General features: G+C 40.2%; 1 protein-coding gene across 9 annotated transcripts in view; it reads left to right on the top strand.

The window, feature by feature from the left end:
• Positions 1-16,574, top strand: part of LOC118788792 (insulin receptor substrate 2-like) — a 95,643-nt gene that overhangs the window by 55,110 nt on the left and 23,959 nt on the right. For 2 of the 9 annotated variants that reach the window (XM_036544872.1, XM_036544874.1), the window contains exon 2: positions 15,545-15,588. The exons of 3 other annotated variants lie outside the window; for them this stretch is intronic. In XM_036544872.1, the coding sequence (XP_036400765.1) occupies positions 15,545-15,588 (44 nt within the window). Of the gene's footprint in view, positions 1-2,681; positions 2,764-3,212; positions 3,454-15,544; positions 15,591-16,574 lie in introns of those variants that run through there. 4 more of the 9 variants (XR_005005439.1, XR_005005440.1, XM_036544878.1 and 1 more) reach the window with 4 other exon arrangements.

Below are 16,574 nucleotides of genomic sequence, written 5' to 3'. Positions count from 1 at the left end.
GATTTTTGTGATTTTCTGTTTATGGAAAGCATTCGCTAGTAATACGCTAACAAAGTCATCAGCAAAGACGCAAACAGGTAGTGAGGTCATATCTACGCATTGCTGTTGTGTACTGACACCAGGTTTGGTGCCTTTGTTTGCGACTATGCCCTGAGGGTGCACAAGTGTTTTACTGTCATGTGACCACTAAGTGGCGATATAATGCGTATTGCATATAACTTATACCTATTTTGTAACATATCCTTTGAATTTCATGGCCTAAAATCATAATTCTTTCTTATACTGATTACTTCATTGTGCTTGGCCCCTGTATCACTGCTTGCAGCTATATTTAGTGTGCTTGCAATGCAGTGCAAGCAAACTATTGTTATCCGATAGTTTTATTCTTTTTCTTCTTCTTCTTCAAATTTTGTCCCGCTTCTCCTCCCACAGTTTTCGAGATATTGACCCCATACCAACTGTAACCCGTTCGGTCTGACCCCGATCGAGTTGCTTGTATACAGCTAAGCCGTACTCGCACTTTTTCTCTGGTTTTTGTGGTTTTTCACCCCGTTTTTCCCATAGACTCCCATTAATTTGCAAAATCACATGTTGCCTCAGGACAAATCACCCAACACTCATTCAAGACTGTCTTGACCCGCACCCATCTTTTTGTTATTTTTTATCAGTTTTTTACTCATTTATTCATCCCTCCATCCTGCCATTGACTTCACCTCCTTGATTCACCTCAGTTCATTTTTGAGGTCTTACCGCTTGGTCACCTTTGGCCTGACAGCCACCATACCACATATGCTGCCTCAGGTCGAATCAGCCAACACTCATTGAAAGCCATACTGACTTGCTTTCGTCTTTTTGTTGTTCACTCATCCCTCCATCCCCTCATTCACCTCAGTTCATTTTTAAGATCTTACCGCGCGGTCACCTTTGGCCCGACAGCCACCATACCACATATGCTGCCTCAGGTCAAATCACCCAACACTCATTGAAAGCCATACTGACACACACTTGTCTTTTTGTTGTTCACTCATCCCTCCATCCTTCCATTCACCTCAGTTTATTTTTAAGGTCATACTTCTTGGTCACCTTTGGCCCAACAGACTGACTTCAATTAATTTCTCAAAGTATTACCACTCAGTCACCTTTCAGCCTATGGTCACAGTACCTCGTATGCTGCCTCAGGTCATGCCACCCAACACTCCTTGAAACCCATACTGACCCCGCGCTTGTCCTTTACTCTTTTATTCATCCCACCATCCTCCCATTCACTTCAGTTCATTTTTCAAAGTCTTACCACTCGGTCACCATTTTACCAATAACCACAGGACCTGAAATGCTGCTTTGGGTCATGTGACCCAACACTCACCAAAGGTGGGTGTGTCCCTAGCAACCATATTGTTTACCCTAGCAACCACCTAGCAACCACTTAGCAACACCCTAGCAACCACCCAACAATGCCCTAGCAACCACATAGCAACCACCTAGCAACCGCTTAGCAACACTTTGGCAACCACCCAGCAATGCCCTAGCAACCACCCAGCAACACCCTAGCAATGACCCAACGACCTTATTGCTTACCCTAGCAACCACCTAGCAACACCCTAGCAACAACTTAGTAACACCCTAGCAACCAGGTACCAACCACTTAGCAACACCCTGGCAACCACCCAACAACACCCTAGCAACCACCTAGAAAAACCCCAGCAGCTACCCTATAAACCTTAGCAACCATGTAGCAACTGCCTAGCAACCACTTAGGAACACCATAGCAACTGCTGACCAACACCCTAGCAAGCACCTAGCATCCACTTAGCAACACTTTGGCAACCACCCAGCAAAGCCCTAGCAATGCCCAGCGACCATATTGTTTACCCTAGCAACCACTTACCAACACCCTAACAACCACCTAGCAACCACTTAGCAACACCCTGGCAATCGCCTAGCAACACCCCAGTAAACCACTTAGCAACCACTTGGCAACACTTTAGCAACCACCCAGCAACGCCCTAGCAATGAGCAGCGACCATATTGTATACCCTAGCAACCACAAGCAGTTTTTGCTGTCGGGTTGCAATCACACTCTGCATTTTTTTCAGGAAATGCACTTTTCTAGTTTATTTTTGACATTGTCCTGATAGTGTATGTTCAGTGTTCAGACTTTTCAGTCATTTGTGTGTTGTCCATCTGTGGTTCAGGTGTGTGTTGTGACACATCTGGGTCATTTCCATGTGTGATGGGCTTTGGAGGCTGTGGCTCCATCACTGGCAGAATGTGATGTCGGTTGCGTCTATATTCCTTTCCTTCAGACTCTACCACGTATGAATGTGGCTTGTCACACTTTCTCCTTACAACTCCCATTTTGTCACGTCCTTTTTGTGTTTGGAGTCTTACCACTTGGTTTGGTGTTAGGGGAGCTAGTGGCTTGCTGGTCTTGTCATAGCAGCATTTCTGTGCTCTGCCCTTCTTTGTGAGCTGGACTTTAATACTGGCCGTTGCTTTTGTTGCTGGTTTCAACAGCTGTTTGCAGATGGGCAGGGTTGTTTGAGTCTGTCTGGACAATAGTCTTTGTGCAGGTGAACCCAGGATCTTGTCTCGGGGCATGTTCCATATGTTTAGCAGGGTCAGGTAGAAGTCTGTTCCATCTCTTTTTGTCATCTCTAACAGTTTTTTTCCACTCCTCACAGCTCTTTCACTGAGACCGTTGGACTGCTGGTACTGAGGACTGCTTGTCACATGAAGTCCCAAGATCTGGCAAAGTCATGGGAGGTCTGACTCATGTATTGAGTGCCGTTGTCTGAGTACAATGTCTGTAGTATGCCGTGGACTGAAAAGTGGCATTTTAGCTTGTTAATCACACATAGGGATGATAAGCTGTTGAGCTGGTCAATTTCAAACCATCCCAAGTATGAGTCCACAAGCACTAATCATGGTTGTTCCATTCAAATATATCTGTGGCAACAACAGACCAGGGCAGATCAGGAACTGTATGTAGTTTTAGTGGTTCTTTTTATTCTTGGGGCTTCAGGCTGTTACAGATACTGCATGCCTGAATGGCAGTCTCAATATCAGCATTTACTGATGGCCAGAACACACTTTCCCTCACCCTTCTCTTTGTAGATTGTAGATTGTAGATTGTAACGCTTTCAATTATTCAGAATGCAAGGATGCAGGAATAACTGCTCTTCTTCCTTTCATGATGATGTTGTCTTCAACAGTGAGTTCGTCATGGAAACTACAGGCACACTGCATACATGTCTTGGCCATCCATTTTGAATGAAGCAGGTGAGTGCCTGGAGGGCATGAAAAATCGGATTTTCAGCCCCTTGAACGCCCGAAAATCTCACTAATTCCCAGCAGTTAACGGCTGTATACAGCCTGTGGAGTTCGCGTTTGCCTGTGTCATAAATTGTTGATGACGAATCACTGGCGGGGGGTTGGGCCGTGGTGGGAAGGGCAGCAGCGGAGGTGCGGATGGCTCTAATTAGCATCTGAATTGCTGTGAAACCGCCTGGCTAGAGAATTTGCCTCACTCCAGCATTGGATGAAACCAACATTTTTGAAAAAGAAAAATCACTCGGGTGGTAGATCTGTCGCTATTGGTCACCCTGGGCTATTATTAATACAGGCTTGGGTAAACCCCTCCCTTACAAAAATAATTATAATAATAATTTAATTTTAAATTATGTGTATAATTAATAAGCCTATATCAAAAATACTGCAGACTATATATTCATGTGATATATGCTATATGTTGTATATATTCATGTTATTGTTATCCTATGGGCTATTGGGGTAAGAAAAAAAACATTTGCGATGAACGTGTTGATTAAAAGTAAGAGCTTTATTGATACATAGGAAAAATAGCAAATGCACAAACACAACTGTGAGAAAACAACTAAACTAAAGTAGCTTTCAAAGTGTCCAGCCACTAGAACAACCTGGGCATCAGATGCGCCTTGAAATGTCTTTTTGCTGCCTCAGAGTCGTATGTATTTGTTGGCATTCCATCTGAATGCGGTCCAGTGTGCAGACATCTGTGATGTGTAGCCTTGTACTTCCGATTAGCTTCCAGTCTCGTTGTGAGGCGAGCTCAGTCTGTGAAAACAAAATGTAAATGCGTCAGAGAACGTATTTATTTACTTTTATACAGAGTGCATGTGGCCTATTTCTTTAAATCTTACCCTTGTTCCAGTTCGTAGCGCCTGCAATTTGCTTCTGAGTTGTGAAGACGACGCACCTCTTCCTATAAAATACAGCAAGACAAAAAGTCATTTTTGCGAACAAAACTTACACTGGTTCCGCTCAAGCACTCACAGCTTTAGTGACTTTCTCGCCCAGTTGTTTACACGCTATTAGTTACATGCTAGTTACTTTTAGCTTAGCAGTCACTGAATATATTCTTACCATTCTTACGCCCGTCTTTCCCTCGTAGCCTCCTCCACACTTGGGCAGCAGTTGGATTCCAAAGCAGCCATACATACATCGGGTCTCGGTGCACGTGAGAGGGTATCGGCCAGATAGAGATGGTTTTCCTTTTTGTAGGTGAGGGTCAAGTTGAATTTTTGCAGTCTAAACATCATGCACTGTAGGTCCTTTGGATCTATGCAGATGCGAACGTCATCAGTCTCTTTTTTATGCATGGCAACCATGTTGGAGACCAATTCTGTGGGCTTGTCCACAGGCTTGATCACTCCTAGAGCTTGCATTCTCTGGAGCTCTTGTTTCACCTTTTTCTGCAGCGCCACAGGGATGCGCTGTGGGGGGTTAATAACTGGAGTCACATTTGGATTTACTTTCATCAAGTAGGTCATAGGTATGTTGCCAACCATATCTCTGAATAGATCTGCATATTCCTGAAACACTCTCTGTGAGTTTTATTCTGAACAGTGTCTATGTGGTGTACCTCTCTGCTGAAGGTGACCAGTTTCATCCTTTGGCAGGAGGATCTTGCAGGCCTAGAATGGAGGTTATGAACTGACGTCACTTTCCTGCCGGAATATGCCCCCTCAGTCTGACTGAGTGGCAAAACATCCTGCAACACAGCTCCCTTTAGTAGCGAAAGCGGGATTAAAGCAAACGATTATCTGCTTAAATTAAAGGCAGTTGGACTCAATAATGATTCTTACACAACTTACCAAAGAACCAGTGGTCCATGGACATTGACATATCGCCAGGGATCGGGTTTCCTGACATTTATATGTACCTGATTTCGATGCCAGGGAAATACACAAAGCAAAGCCTGAAGGCATACAAAAGCCGGAACATTCTAAAACGCCTAATGTGGCTTCATGTTCCAAAACAGCGATCAATGATCACCAGATTTCTCTCAGACATCTCTTGTCAGAAACACTTCCTCCTGTCAAAAAAACAAAACCGATATCCTAGGAGTATGGTCATTTCAATATAAATGCTTCTTAAGGGGTAAAACACTGGTATGGCAACTGCATGACAGCATTTACTGTACTCTTAACTATATTACTAGGACATATTTCACACAGTACAGAGGTATTTGAAGAACATTTATTGTGCAAAACTGTAAAAATAAATAGGAAAAAAATAGAAAACCTTTTCTCAGGTAACTTCCATCTCTGAAAAACACTTTTTTCATGAAATACAATAAAATCAAGCTGCACAAAGTGAAAATAAAAACTGACTCAAGGATTAAGGTTCTCTGTTGCTATGACGGATTTCCGTCAATTGGATTCCAGAGAGGCCGCGTACGAGATCAGTGTAGATCCGAAGGGACAAAAAAGGCGAGGGGAGGGGGGTGTTACGGGATTTAGGATATCGATAATATACATCCTATCAAAACAATCAGAGACGATAACATAGCCCCACGGTGTATTGAAATAGGCTAATCAATTCGGCGGACACGTGCACATTCAATTTTAGTCTACACACAAGCCGACGTTAGATTAACACCAAAATATGCATTTATAAACGTGACAAAATACCCGAAAAACCCCCGAAGTACAATTAGTCAGAATTTTTTGCGCATATGTGAACACTCCAAACGAACTCAGACCCCTCTGAAACGAACCGAACTGAGTCCACCTCGGGAGTCCGCGTTGCCGTTCGCTTAACCTGTGCATTGTGAACACAAAGCACTCCAGTTTCGCTTCACCTTTTGCCATTGTAATTTAGCCCTCTAGGCTTGCCACAGACAGATCACATGCTATTGCACTGGGATGCTCAAAAAAACAAATAGACAGAACTAGGGCTGCTTGATTATGGCAAAAATCATAATCACGATTATTTTGGTCAATATTGAGGTCACGATTATTTAACACGATTACTCATTGACTTTGGAAATGTCATGCATTTATTGAACTTGTGTTTTTAACAGTGGATTTTCTTGAGCTTTAACCCTTTCGCATGTATGGTCACACCGGAGTGATTTGCCGTTTAGCGTGTATGCTAAAACCGGTGCGATTAAACACTAAAAAATTCTAGCTAATTTTAGCTTTGAGGAAACAGCGAATTAACGTTTAAAAAAATACAGCAGATGCTAACTGAAAACTATGAGAAGCTTAATAACACTAATGAAAACATAACGAACCATGTAACATGCACGCTACAAAAATAAGTTACGTGCGAAAGGGTTAAATATCCAATTGAAAAACAAATAAAAAAATAAATGTTAAAAAGGTTAAATAAATAAAATAAATAGTAAATTGCATATATACATACATATATATATATACACACACACACACTTCAATAAGTAATGTGGCACAATAATCGTTTTATCTCGATTATCTTGTTTTCGTAATTGTTGGAAGCCAAAATCGTAACTGAACATAAAATTTGATTAATCGCACAGCATTAGATGGAACCATGGCCGCTGGTAGCGATAGCAAGAACAATAGCAAGGCGATAATTTAACCAAAATACCACAGGAATGTGGATAAGACAAGTATAGCAACAGCCATCTTGTTCCAAGTGAAAGCTACCCATAATCCAAAGCAGTAAAGGTCTGAGAGCTCCAGAGGAACTATAGTGTGAACAGCAAGAGGACTGAGGCCCCATCAGAGCTGTAGTGGACCAGAAAGAGAACCAAGTCCTCTTTCAAATGAACTCACAATGTGAACGCAAAAAGAACTGAGTCCCTTTTCTTTTGGTCCACTCAGGGGTGCCCAAACGTTTGCATGGCACTGTATGCATCATTCAGAACTTTGAGTAGAAAGAGCATATCATTGTCACTACATCTACAAGGTTACTACCTTGCAAAAATGCTCAAGTACAAATACAAAATGATTAAAAATTGCATGTCATTCTTTTAGAATAGCATTATCTCATATATTATCTGATTAAGAACACTTCAATTAACAGATTTAAACTTTGAAACACACATTTTGACATATTTTTATAACTTATGCATCTCATCAAATGTTGCGGACTCAAATGGCACCCATTTCATCGAATGACCCATTTGTGTTCTCCAACTAAAAGGGAAAAAAATCTAGCCGATGATCTGTTGTCTTAAAAAACTGACAATGCTGTTAATGCAGCTGTAAGAACTTTACTTTCACACATCTATTAACAGGATAGGAAATGTACATTATACATACAACCTACCACTACTTTCTGAGTTTAGTAAGAGTGTGTGTGTTCAGGTGGTGGTCTCAATTCAAAACACTTTATTTATCCCCGAGGGGCAATTTCAATTTCAGGCATAGTGACATAAGGCAGAACACAATATATAAGACAAGCAATAAGACAGAACAGGACAGACAGATATAAAACAACAATGTTGCAATGTTAAAACAACATGTAAACATGTGGACTGACATTTACTCCATATTTTACTTCTTACCATCTTTGTGTTACGAAGTCGAAATACATCTGCATCTGCACTAACAGATGTAAAATGTAGCCAAGCCCTAATGAAAACCTTGAAAATGTTTTACATGACTTTGTACTAACTAACCAACAGTGTGGATGTGTACAGCAAGTCAAGTGACATTACATAACACTGGAACACCAAGTTCATTGACCTCAGGAGCATGACTGAGAATGTATTTCAACCCATCGTAGGGATGCATTTTTGATTCAGATACAGTAAATACTCACTCTCTATTTCAAACCGGGGGGTGTAAATGGGCACAGCTGGCCAATGTCCTGTCGCTGGTGTGAGGGGGCAACAACAGGATCCCTGAAGGCAGAACTTTGGTGCATAACCTGTGATGCTCCTGCTAAGGCCATGGTGAGGTCATGGAAGGGGATCTGGGCTGGCCAATGTGCAACATTAGTAAGACAAGACACAGACTGTTAGTAACACATGCCATCTGACATGTAAGTACTGTTGAATATTAGTGGTTTTCATGTGTTTTACTTTGTTCCATAAGATTAATATGTAGCCAGGATCTTCTGTCTGACCATCCAGACACATCTCTTATTTCATTTCGTGTATGTTCTGGAGTTTTATAACCAGTCACAGATCTGCTAGGCATTTAGTTTGTCTTTGAAGAATCCTTGTAAGCAGCAAGACAATGCACAGAAACCCATGACAGTGACAAACTCAGAGTGAATTAAGAAATACAGCTTTGGTGTTTTCATCTAGAATTTGCCACAAACAACAGGCTCTTTCAGTGATCTACTGTAAATTCACTCATGCTTTATGAGGATTAGAGATTCGACAGATGGTACAGGACACATCCCAACAACTACAAGTTCACAAATGGGAGTTATGCCACTTAATGAGCAATCAAAATGTTCAACATATTCAAGAATGGTTTGAGTGTCTGTTACAGACACCCATGAGAAACATACAGACAGCACTACAGATGGACCAGAGCCCACAGTTAAATTGACAGTTTCTATCTCAGACAACCTGAATCAACCCACCAAGACTAGAGAAGCTGCTTCCTTACCTGCACTACCTACAATGATATTTTTGCACTTAAATTGCATACTTAAACAGCCCTACACATATTTTCTATACACTTTAAAATTCTGTGTTGTTTGATGTTGACCAATAAGAATGTAATTGAACATATAAAATGAGACAATGGACTATTAATTCACCATGGAATGGAAATAATTGGGAAATATTATTATTATGGAAATAATTATTTGACAGGCTAATCTTCCATTTTTCGCGCTCTGTGATACAATAGATTAGATTAGATTAGATTCAACTTTATTGTCATTACACATGTAACAAGTACAAGGCAACGAAATGCAGTTAGCATCTAACCAGAAGTGCAGTAAGCAGCAAGTGCAGAGGATATATTACAGTTATATGTATGTACAGTATAAGATGACTGCTATGGACATTTTTTGTACGGATGGATATATACAATGTGATATGTACATTATGAGGTCAGTAGTTATGGACAAATTTACAGATAGATATATACAGTTGATATATCCAGTGTGTATAATATATGCTATGATATTTACAGTTGTATAATGGTTCTGGATTACAGATTACAAATAACAGACTGATGGTATGTGCAGTAGCTCTGAATGGGTCAAAGAATAGTGCAGTATAAGATACAGTAAACAACTGTGTCAAGTTATAGTATTACTGTAAGTGCAGATAACCTTCTAGTAGTGCAGGTGGTAAATGTATTACAATCAGTCCCGGCCAGGGGGATAAGGATGTGAGGGGCAATGAGATGTGCGTAGTGGTGTAGGGGAGTCAGCGGGGAGCAGAATTCAATAAGGAGACCGCTGTGGGGAAAAAGCTGTTCCTGAACCTGCTGGTCTTGGACTGGAGGCTCCTGAAGTGCCTCCCAGAAGGCAGGAGGACAAACAGTTTATGAGCTGGGTGGGAGGAGTCCTCGATGATGCTTTAGGCTCGACGTAGACAGCGTATCCTCTGTATGTCCTCAATGGCCAGAAGCGGAGACCCTGTGATGCGTTGGGCAGTCTTCACCACCCGCTGCAGAGCCTTGCGGTCTGAAACCGAGCAGTTCCCATACCAGACTGTGATACTGCTGGTCAAGATGCTCTCGATGGAGCAGCGATAAAAGTTCACCAGGATTACTGAAGAGAGATGGTTTTTCTTCAGTGCCCTCAGGAAGAAGAGGCGCTGGTGAGCCTTCTTTACCAGGCTGGAAGTGTTGGTGGTCCAGGACAGGTCCTCTGAAATGTGGATCCCCAGGAACTTGAAGCTAGAGACATGTTCGACAGCCATCCCGTTAATGTAGATGGGGTCAAGCGTGCCTCCTTTCTTCCTCTTGAAGTTCACAATGAGTTCCTTTGTCTTTTTTGTGTTAAGGAGCAGGTTATAGAACCAGGGGTTAGTGATCTCGTGCTCTACAGGGCGTCTAAATAGCCTGTGCAGCGACCGTTACGTTTGTGGGTTTTGTGAGAGCTGGAAAGTGGACAGAGAGGATAGATAGCGTAGTGATAGTTTTTCAAGCATAGTTTATTATTCTGGTAATTTTGTAGCATTAGTTTTGTAGTTTATATTACAGTGTATTGTATATAATTAGATTTTTTTGTAAATACATCCAATAGTTAGTTTAACAGTGTTTTAGATAGTTTGATCGTGTTTTAGTGTTAGTGTTTATATTTAATCATAGTGTACAGTTAATAAATAGTTTAGATTATTTAGTATTAGTTTATATGAATCAGTATTAGTTTAGTTTATCTGCCAACCCGGCTTTCACTTTCAAGGTGAGTACTTTCAAAGTTTTAAAGTTATACGTTATAGCTAATTTCAGTTTTGCTAGCTGGCTAACGTTAACGTTCAGTAATTTCCACAATGTTGTTAGCGCGCCTCTATGGCAAAGACATTCACAGTAGGGCTGGGTATTGGCAGAGATGCCCCGATCCGATTCGATTCCGCTTCCATATCAATTTGATAGGAATGAGATATGAAATACTACAGCAGCTTTCCATATTTGGAGAGATGTTTAAAAAAGTCTAAAGGGAACACAAATTTACAAATGCAGAGTCAATGGAAACAAATTGTGAAAACCACTAATGAAAAGGCCAAAGGCTTGTACAGTCATGCGCGGCTTAATGTCCATTCGGACAACGTCTATTCGCATATACGTCCATAGTCCCATAAGTTTATAATAAAGTTTTAAAATCCCCATCGCAGAACGGGACATAGCAGACGTAACCGGACGTAGTGGAGGCAACGCTTCCCGCACGCAACACGTGTATCTCATGTCTCTTGGAAATAAAGCGATTGCGCTGCCAGGTGTATAATGGTACAGTACATAGTATACCATATAACACGCCTTGATAGTCATAATAAACGCCTATGCTAATGTCTTATGTATGTATTGTACTGCACTTTCTATCGCTGTTTTAATGTGAACTTTGCATACTTACAATTAAAAAGTTTGCCGTATAACAGTGTATGCTTCGACTCGTAAGCAGCAGCATCAAATCTCGTGCCTATTCCATATAGGTTTGCTAAGTATATAGTATTGTGTTTGCACAACGTCCAAATCACATAATGTCCTATTTGACAGAACATATCATGGACGTTAAGCGATGCATGGCTGTATACCAAAATCTTTTTATTTGAGGAACACATAGGTATAGGTCCTTAAAAACAAAACCAACCTGTATCATTGCCTACTTATTAATGACACGAAGCAGCAATGTGTTTGCATCAGTTAGCTCAAGGAACGCTGGTTTGTAAGGTAGCTACAATGACCGACAAAACGTAGCTGACTGCCAGTAGCAACTCTGCAATTGTGAACAATGTTTTCTTGCTAGCCCAATATGAACAACTAGCTAGCTAGCTACCTAGCAAACAAACATGAATAACTACGTTTCTCTTGAATTGCGCTAAATTACATTGCATTTGTGAGCAAGTGTTGCTGTTCAGTTTAGCTAGCTAGTTAGGTAGCTAGGTAGTGGTTGTGCACTGTATTAAAGTTAAAGCTAAAAAGCTGTGACTGCAGTGCACATACTGTATATATGAATATGTATACCAGGCATCTCCACGATTTTGGACACCCTTCTCCACGCATCAAAACCAGAAAAAAATGCACATTAGCCTAAAAGATCGATCCATAAATTTTACAGATCAATGTCGAGTCGGACGAATTTTAAGGCGAGACACGGTAGGCAAAAATGACGTTTTTGCTTCCACTCATCAATTTTCAGATTTCTGGTTATTTTGCTTCTATAACATGTCTTCTACAACACTATTGTCATAAAAATGTCCAAACTACACACAAATATGTTTATTTTACTACATTTTGTCTACTTGAGTCCTCTAATTTTTCGTAACTTTAGCCAATGTTAGCATTTTTGAGCGTGATATAGCTCCGCGATCTTTCATAAAACCATAGAGTGTAACACTCGTTGTAAAGCTTGTGTCCTGTAGCACAATGCTAGCTGCTCCATATATGGCCATTTTCCTTCTAGCAACGACAAACAGTGAACAAACCGAGTGATGAAATGGTTGCTTCTCGAAATCTCATTAGCTAATGAAGTTTATAGACCATTTCTGGCTACGTGATTGGCTGAAATCCCTCAAGTGACATGCTCAGAACTTCCACCTTTGCGTTCGACACCAAGTTTGAAACCAGGAAGCAGAATAGGCAGAACACAGAGAATTCGTGTTAAACCTTCTTAAAATAGACCTGATCAGTTATAAATTGCCAGAAGAAGAGTAGCTAACTGCCAGGCTAAGTAAGCCTGATCCTAAAATTGACGATGAGTCTGCCAGAGAGTCACGAGGGGTTAGTGCATCAAGGCGCAAAATTCAACAAATGGGGAAAGCTCAGGGGGATGATAATGACAGACCAGCCACACAACAGTGGCTTATAATGCACATGTCCCATTTAAATGAGCAATTAAAAAACTCAAAAGACACCAGCACGAATTAAAAGAAGGTCTTACATATGGGGCTGGATAGAACAAAGATAACGAAGTTCAGCATGAGAACATGATAGACAGGTAGGGCACAAAAGGGCTGCGCAGTGATTTGATGGTCCTGTGCCTATGATTCTTAGTTGTAGTTAATATAATAATAATAAAGTATATATACAATTTAGATATATTTAGTTTGACGGGAAATTGGGGGTATCATTGGATGGGTTGTTGTTGCTATAATCATTAAATACTACTTTTTGAATATATGAACTCACAATTTATGTCTTTAATGGCCATTTTCTCAAAATTAGTTTTTTCCATGCTCTGAACCAAAAATCTCAACTTCTAGAGCACTTATATCAACCAAACTTTTCATATTCATTCATAACAGTATTCTCGATGATATTACAGAAGGATTTGTTTATACATTTCTTATTTTCTGATTTATTAGACATTTTGTTCTTAAAAATGTGCCGAAAATGCATTTTTAATACCTGTACATAGTATTTTCTGATTTATAAAATGAAAAAAGGATGTATCCAAAATCTGCTCTGTAAAAACTTTGGTCTACACCATGTTGTCAAAATGAAATAAATATTTTAAGTCTGGCTTTATTCATTATCTAGATTTCTGGTTTTTAAATATATGCAAATTAGTTGCCCAATTTGCATATTCAAATGTGAATTTCTGGAAAACTTGCAATACAAAAATAAATTATAATAATGAAAGTAATCAACTGACAAGGTTTCATGGTGATACCTTTTAGCTAAAAAATTTTTCCCCTATTCACCTGTAGTGTCTCGCCCTAAAAAACGATATTTTTGCACACTAATTCACAGGTTATGTTAACACAAGTTCGTGTTACTAAGTTAGCTGAAACAAAGTATATTCATGAACAAATATCAGGAATTCACTTATCCAAGCACTGCGTGGCCGGCATTTGTCCCGTTTAACTTAAGCGACTTGTAAATGTTAACGCTACAGAAGAAAACACAATGTTACTTTTTAACGCTAACTTTGGGACAATGTAGTTTACGATGAGCGACATGTTGGAATAATGTCAGCATGATTAACGTCAACATGCCACAGTGAACCGTTTTCAAATCTTATCTGAAGCAGCACACATGAAATCATAACAAACATTAACGTCATGTTACATGAAGAACAGCTAAAATGTTTGTTAACAGATTATAACATTATTAGTTAGCGCTACTGAGCTTTGTTTTTTGGTCAGTCAGAATTTAATTAAGAACAAGCAGCGATAATGAACTCTTTCCTGAAGAAGCGGGCAGATGATACATGTGCAATGGTAACTTAATTTAACCATTTAAATTGATATGTTTGAGTAACAAATAAAGTTAACATTATACCTCCATGGACACAAACTTTAACGCAGTGTGTGATCTCGCGGACCTTTTTTTCGCGCCCTCTCTGTGCAGTGTTCCACCTGGCTGTTAGCGTAACGTACCCAACAGTTACTAGATTAACACGATGTTTACCCGGAATTGTCAGAAATACAGTGACGTCTCCCAAAATTCAAGCGATAGCTAATTTTAGGAAACTTAGGAAATTGAAATTTACCTACACTACAATTCATCTTAATGCATTGTAACGGTTCATGTAAGTTAGAGTGAAACGGCTACCAGGGGGCCAACTGGCTATCGGAATCAGCCCCATGTACATGTCGGTCCATACTACAAACGATCTATTTTAATCTTCTAACTAGCCTTAACCTGAAAACCACACCGTCAGATATTGTACCTATCGCACACATCTCAAAGATTTTAATTGATGCACATCTAAATGATTAACGAGAGAAATGCAATAAAAATTGCACCGCATCCTCTTTAAACACTTCATTCAATCGAGCATCGATCAGCAAAGTTGAATAAAACAGGCATTAGGCTGGCTATTTGTTTTGCTTGGCTTCTGGTAGCTAAATGGCCAAAAAAGTTAACTTCAAAAATCTGCTCTTCTACGGCTAACCTCCCCAAGGCTAACGTTAACGTTAGCTAGCTATCAACCCATGTGGTGTCAAAGTCATGGCTTGTGATTTCATAATTTAAAACGCATACATCCACTACGCATACTTTCACAGAACAAGTCGACGCCGGTTACCAAAACATACCATTTCTACCTTCGACGTAGTCCGAAAAACATCATGTGGGACCATGAAATTACATCCACTACTGTGAAACCCATGTGTGAAAATGAGGGTGTCAGTTGAGCGTTGCGGTCCTTCGATTCTTGGCATGAACAATTACGTCATTGCAAAAAACCATCTGGCCAATCGCAAGCATGCATTTGATATTTCAAGCTCTACAGTCATTCGGTCAATGACATCTTTATCACCATCAAGGACATTGTAATGTCGACAAAAGTTCACTTTCAGAAGCTCACTTAAAAATGTAGAAAAATATAAAATAGGTTATTACAACCAGCAATAGGAGCCATGTCTTTAATCCAACAAAATTAGTTAATAACGTTTAATCCAAAAAGAACCAGTTAATATATAAATATAAATTTACCAGCCACTCAATAGTAAATCATTACTTTGTTCCTGAAATCTGCCAGCCATTGTTACTGTTAGGAATATGCAGCCATTAGTCATGATACAAATGAGCACTGCTTCATATAGACATCAACTTTGCTTAAATCTGCAGTTAAAATTTTAGTTGCATAACATAAATTACTGTGCAACTCTCTACTGTCATTAATTACAATTCATTCGGATATGTTTGTTGACTTTCAGCTCTTTCCAGCTTACAACTTTACAACAAGATGTCATCAAGGCAGGCAAGTCTAACCTATATACCATCATAACAATTGTTAGTGAAGAATGTAACTCATTTTGATATTTGATGCTACTTTTTTGTAGAGACACCAATACAATGCTCTTTAGAGAATCTACTTTAGAGAATCTACTTTAGAGAATCTTATTGAATCTACACTAAAGGAAGAGTTGTCAGAGTGGTCCTTTAACTGTAACTGTAACAGGGCCACACGGAGCTCCCCTCCACTGCCAGAACACTGTTCGAAGCAAAAAGCAAATTCAAAGTGGAAATGATAGGAGGTGTTGAGACCATAAAATATGATGTGGCCAACCAGCTCAAACTTCACCTTAATAAATATGTCCCAGACACAACAAAAGATCTCCGATCAATAAACAGCTCCCTCAACATTGATGGCTTGCCCCTTTTCAAATCTTCCAATAAATCCCTCTGGCCAATTCTGCGCTCCTTCAATTTGACACCCAAATGCATTTTCCCCCTCTCCCTCTCCATTACCTCATCTAAACCTAAGGACATCACCTTCATCAGTGAAATAACAACGCAACTATCCCAACTAATGCAGGATGGTTTGGAATGGGCAGGAAAATCCCTCAAGGTAGAACTTTGGTGCATAAGCTGTGATGCCCCTGCTAAGGCCATGGTAAGATGTGTGAAGCTGTATTCAGGGTATTATGGTTGCGACAAATGTGATCAGAAGGGGGTCTGGGCAGGGAGAATGCTCTACCCAGAGATTGATAATCTCACCTTGAGGACTAACCATTTGTTCAGGGAGTGTTGGCAGCCCGAACACCACCAGGCGGAGCGCACATCTCCATTCTGCAGCCTGCCAATCGATATGGTCCAATCATTCCCGGCTGATTATATGCACCAGTGCTGCCAAGTAGGCTTCCTAGTTGAGGAAGCTGCTGCTCCTGTGGACAATTGGAAAGACAGATGTTAGAATACAGTGCTGTGCAAAAGTTTTTGCCCCCTTACTGATTTTTTACCTTT

Source organism: Megalops cyprinoides, chromosome 14 (genome assembly GCF_013368585.1).
Source record: "Megalops cyprinoides isolate fMegCyp1 chromosome 14, fMegCyp1.pri, whole genome shotgun sequence".
Taxonomy (NCBI): Eukaryota; Metazoa; Chordata; class Actinopteri; order Elopiformes; family Megalopidae; genus Megalops; species Megalops cyprinoides.
This window is presented reverse-complemented; position numbering and strand designations above follow the sequence as displayed.